The following is a 6,000-nucleotide window of genomic DNA, read 5'->3' on the forward strand; positions in this document are numbered from 1 at the left end:
TTAAGATTAAATGTCAGTTGATGTTTGATGCCGAAGATCTGTGTAATAGTGACTGCCCTGATTCCGTAATTATACCCGTATGATTTTCATTACCCAGAAGTTATGAAAGCAAAGACATTCATCTACAAGTTGTCATGCATAAAACACCCACAGCTCTTCTCCCACTATGAATCATTTGGAGGGAGAAGATGACGCAGTAGCGAGCGTGTAACCAGGCCTCGGACGGAGACATCTCCAATTACCCAGCTATGTCTTTCCTTCCGTTATCAGCTGACACAGCGTTCAGCCCGTCTTCTACGAATACTCTGGAAGGACGCGTATCGCCAAGCCTTCCTCAGACATAGCCCCCAAGTGTCAAAGACGCAATACTTGCGATGATGATACAACTCTACTACGTGCCGATCATGGGGGCAAAGTAGGACAGATAAGACCGTAGACCCGTGTCCGGAAGAAGGACTGTCTAATCCCCGCCTGATCTCCCAAAATCACTTTTTACGAAACCCTCCATCGTATGTGTGATTAGAAAATTCCGAGTTTCATCCCCAATTATTTTCCAACATGGGTAGTGCCGTCTCTTTATTGATTACTCTAGCCTTCCTTCATTCTTCGCCATTAAGTGGCGTCTTATTAATGCTATAAAGAGAGCAAAACGTTGCGTCCACTGCAGAATTCATCTATCCGTTTAAAATACACGAAATCTTAAAACTATCCTCACGTAAAGTGGACAACTCACGTTAGAAAACAAGAAGAATATATCATCTAAGCAGAAACCTCAAATTAAATAAATGTGGGTCGTGACGTTCTGCGGCAAAACGGGGCAAACGGAAGTTATGTTCATATCACGACGTAAGAACAACATTCTCTCCAATATTTTTTCACGTGGAACTCTCTCTAGCGTTAACCATCATATACTCATCAGCACTTTTATTTGTAGTCTATCTTTTACAGAATTTATTAACAATGCAATGTGTGCAAATCCAAGTTTCATTTAAATAAACTACAGGCCATTTGATTTCAAAAAATTCTTTTTTCATAAAAATATATTTTTAGTGCCCTCTCTTCGTAATTAAATTTGCTCATTCCTCTTATCGGTCGCTTAATATGACTATTTTAAAACCTAATCCCCTAGAAAAAATATTTTTGTTGAAGACTCTCTCAGTTAGTCTTAAATACTAACACTTTTCGCCAAAATAGTGACGTTTTCGCATAGTTAATGTCCTGTTCTGGTCTTCATAATTTCATAGAAATACCTGCCTAATAGTACATTCATGTATTTGCTCGAGCATGTTTACTGTGTTTCTTCGATCCAAATCCTCTTGTCATCGTGTCCCTCTTTTCCTATTTGGAAATACCTGACAGCGTAAAAATTTTTCTGAGAACAAGTTTCTGTTCGCAGTATGAGAGAACAAGAACCACTATATAAGGTTGTAACAGCTATACGTAGCCATTTCTTGTTACAGCTTTGTCAAATAGTTTGTACTTAGTGTTGAATATGTCTGACAAGATACTGATTAGCTGGTTTACGTTCTATGCCAGGAAAAATGACAGCAGTGTAAGATATTACTTGAACAGCTGAAGCGATTACAAAACTAATCCTTTTGTGACATTTCGTACTGTAGATAATTCATTTATGTGTAATATTATAGCCGCAATCCATAGCTAAACACTGCATGTACAATCGATGTAGAACTCTTGTATAACTGTGATGGTTACCTTAAACAATCTCATAAACTGTAATCGTATGAGGATTGTTTCTTGTGCGTGTCGACACTAATGACGCCACAAATCGTCTGTAACCTATACTAGATAATACTAAATGTACTACATTTTATTAATTATAAAGTGATTATGTGGTGATTCCACAACTTTAATAATTAAAACAGTGGAGTAAGATGGGCAAGTATTTACCTGTACATAGTGTTTTGACAATATTCGAATATAGTTTGTAAGGAATTAAACATACAAAAGATATTCAAATATTATATAATGTCACTAGTAGTATAATGGGGTTTGTAGCGCAATTTCGATATCAAATTTTTATGAAAATTAATTTAATTAATCAACCCGCACTCTCCCAACCCGTCCCCACCCCCGCCTCCGACCACGCGCACCCCCACCCCCGGATGACGACACGTGTTTTTCTCAGCTGCACGTTGGTCACAGCCCCATCCTCCCCCTACCTCCTCCTCCACTCCTTCCCTCCAACCTGCCGTATTGCCAGGAACTTCAAATTTTGGCGGGAATTTCGAATTTTGCCAGGAATTTCGAATTTTCTTGAGAATTTCCTTGTCCCAGTAGTGTACTGACATCCCACTCCACCTCCCGCCCGGGAATTGATCGAAAATTAAAATCGGCAGTTCCTTTTCCGAGACTCGAACCCTGGTTCTCCTGGGTGGAAAACCTAAGTGCACCCCTCTAACACAATTAAACTACCAGAGGCGTTTGGAACTGACAGAAAATTAAAAATCACTGTGCACTTTTTTGGGACTCTAACCCTGATTCTACTGGATGAAAGCTCAAGTGCACCCTCAACACATGCGGGAGAGGAAGGTTGGGTTAGCCTACTTTATTTATTTTTGGTTAGGAAACTGACACAAAGATTAATCCTAATGATGTAAGTAATCACAAAGATCGGGCTTAATTGCAAAACCATAGGCATTGTGCCACACAAGGATGGCATAAAATCACAATAGAGCTTAAAAACTGATGATACCATACAACTGGTGTTACCCTACTGGGAGACAAATTCGCAATACCACTCGAAAGTAGCTACAGACACACTCAGAGAAACGCTACACCTACAATCTGGAAGGAAAAAGGAAGGGGTGTAAGGTACTATCTTTATCCTTTTTGGTACGAAATACGATCAGCTGACGATGCATGTATTGAACAGAGAGGAGCTACTACTGTTTCACGTCAGAGTTCGCTACAGATTCCTGCTCAAAAACTATCCTGCAGCCCAGGTAATCGAAGCCAGTACACGCTACCACTGATGGAAAACAAATGTGTCACACTTTTAACTAAACTTTTAAAGTGTCAGGGAAAAACCATCACTTGCAATGAATGGGTCATAAAGCGGCACATGTATGAGGAAAATCGTCGTCCTAAAAGTACAGAGGGGGTAATAGTTGAACGTGCGTTCTTCTCGGCATGCAGTCACAAACAGCCAAGGTTATTTAAAAGGGAGGTTGGGCCCGAAGCTAAATCGGCTGTGATTGGCTGGCGCAGTGACGTCACTGTAGGAGCAAAGCGAGGCAGCGGCTAGCGCAGCACGCGACTCTTACTAAGGACAAGCAACTACTTATAACACCAATAAGTTCTCAGGATATTATTCAAAACAGTTGATTTACCTGTATAGATGTTTGCAGTAGAAGGAGAGTGCCACTGTCTTGATTTCCGCTTCTGTACTGCTGCTGCTTTCTGCATTTTATGCTTCGTATTGAGGAACCGCATACGAATGAATTATAACGTGTGACGAAAATTCCGGATATCTAGTTTGGACAGCTGTGCATATTGTTTTCACTACATTTTTTTCCTTGGAAATACTATCCAATCCATTAAATTCATTAAAATTTAGTTCAAACTGAGACACCTTATGTAACCACTCATCTGTTGGAACTATAAGCCCACCGCGACATAGAAATTCAATCCAACCATAATTTTCAATTGTTGGAGGATTTAAAATATCAGCAGACGGCGTTCCCAGTGTCTTGTCACAGTTCTTTGCACGATATGCAATGTAGCCAGCCAGGTAACGGAATCCTTCTGCAGAGCAGTCACATTCCTCTTTGACAGCAGATTCTTCTGGTGCAGGTTGAACAGGAAAGTTAATATCTCGTAGCTCTTTTTCACCATCTATCATTTGCAGTGCTTCGCTCATGTCAGGCAAAATTCCTGTGAACAGATGTGACGTCAAAAATCCGTCACACTCATGCCTCTACTGATGTGTCACTTTACAGAGGAATGTCATGAGCATTGTGTCCCAGCATTAACAGCCGTAATCGATATTTTCTTCTGATGGAGAAGAGTTCAAATGGATATGACCAATTCCTCTGATCTGTGAGTAAAAATTCTGGTTCAATCTTGCAGTTAAAATATGTTATTTGTAGTGCCTGAAGATCTGAAAACAGTCCAAACAATGACCTAACAGTTGTCATAATGCCTTTCTGGAATGGAAGCAAGTGATTTGCATTGCCTACGCGCATTTTTTCGGCACACGTATACAGTTCTCTCAATACTCTTTCTTGAACATCCTTATGTATCCCATAACCACATGATAACACATTCTTATTGTACCTCCGAGCATTCATAATGTCAAATGCGTCGTTTGCTAACTGAAAAATTTTTTCTGCTTCCTCTTCTTCAGGCATTAGGAACTTCATGGCTTTCGCTGTGGTACTCGAAAAAAGTTGCATTGCCAAATAAACCCTTTGACGCTCCCTCCCCTTGACACTGAGATGAAGCTGTCACAGTTTAGGACACAACTTCATTTCACTCCTATCTAGTGCGAACGGTCTTTCTACAATAGATTTATTAACAATTTTCCCACTTGGAAGCTTTAGTCCGTCATCCAGAAAGTGGTTCCCCATTAATTTAAACAAATGCGGAACATCTGAAAACACCCAGATTCGTTTATTTTCATACTGGGAATTGGAAAAGCAGGAATTTGTTTCTGTCACATTAAAATCTTTCCACACAGATCGATTTTTTGTTCCAAGATCGCACACTACCGCAACAACATCGTAACCAACATCTTGTACAGAGCATATAATACTGTTTAACCGATCAGCTGTTATTTGTGTGTCAAAATCATAGTAAATGGGTTGTTTCCATCCAGAAAATAAACCACGTACCATAACAAATAGCACGTTACTGTGTGGCCCTACAACACGATCTTCAACAGGATCATAAATAATATTGCTGTCTACATTCATTTCGTCGAATGATAGCACACACACACGTTCAGTTTTTGTCAATACCGATGAGTGGGCTTTCATTAGTTGCAAAACGTCTGTCAGCACACCAGGAAAGCATCTGAAAGAGCGTGACGTCCAACTCTTAAGTGATGACAGTCCTGGAAGTGGGAAGCCGACCTGATTTCTTAAAAACAAATAACACTTCCTAGACACAGCACGAAGTGTAACCGCTTTACAAATATCTTCCCTTTGCCATTTTGCTCGTTTCTTTCCACTTAACAAGCAGTTTATCTGTGTTTTTGAAAACAATTTTCCTAATATTTGAGTCACTTTCTCCTGCACTTGCTTCTTTTGACACTTTTGTTGATATTTTATTTTCTCACCACAAGCTTTCACTTTGAGTTTCAAACGCTTCTCACTACACTTGAGATTTGCACACATAGCTGTCAGTCTGCGGTTCCTGTATTCTAATTCTTCTATACGTTTACAGAGTTCGCTGATCTGTTTACTATCAGTGTCACAGTCATCTGTCGCTCTTGACTGGCCTATTTTTCTTTTTTTGGAGACACTAACCAGGTGCTCAATTGCATTTTTCATTGTCTTTCTTGCCTGCAACCTGTCTGCCCTATTCGGAGAAACTGTGTCATCAGGGCCTGAATTTCCACTAACACCCGGAGCACTTCCTGGTATATTCACACTCAGCACTGCATCTGGTTTAAGTGTTTTCTTCGGTGGTAGATTGAGAAGTTCTGCTCGCAAGTCACGTAGATAATCATCGGATGTGAAATGCAATGAACAAACAGTTGACGCCGCAATATTGAAGCGATCTTTTCGGTGGCACTTCATAATCCAGGCCTTCTGCACTTTAACGTCTTTTGGGAACGAATATTATATTATATCCGTGCCTTTTGTCTTTTGGCTGTACGACAGACACCCTGTTACAGCACACCCAGGCATTTTAACCCTACACTTTTACAAATCACCGCAACAACACCACAAACTAAAGCAAAACAACCACACCGGTAAAATAGCTCGTTTGGAGCCTCGACACAACGTGCTCCTATGCTGATGTCATGCGCAGAAT

At 40.3% G+C, this 6,000-nt stretch overlaps 1 protein-coding gene across 1 annotated transcript in view; it reads right to left on the bottom strand.

Annotated features, from left to right (window-relative positions):
• The window catches only part of LOC126184276 (mucin-22-like), a 41,072-nt gene extending 35,310 nt beyond the window's left edge, over positions 1 to 5,762 (bottom strand). Inside the window, exons 1-2 of the mRNA XM_049926650.1 lie at positions 5,300 to 5,762; positions 3,655 to 3,894 (exon numbers count right to left, since the gene is read on the bottom strand). Coding sequence (XP_049782607.1) covers positions 3,655 to 3,894; positions 5,300 to 5,762 — 703 coding nt within the window. The remainder of the gene's footprint in view (positions 1 to 3,654; positions 3,895 to 5,299) is intronic.
• Positions 5,763 to 6,000: the final 238 nt, after the last annotated feature.

Source organism: Schistocerca cancellata, chromosome 4 (assembly GCF_023864275.1).
Source record: "Schistocerca cancellata isolate TAMUIC-IGC-003103 chromosome 4, iqSchCanc2.1, whole genome shotgun sequence".
NCBI classification, from domain to species: domain Eukaryota; kingdom Metazoa; phylum Arthropoda; class Insecta; order Orthoptera; family Acrididae; genus Schistocerca; species Schistocerca cancellata.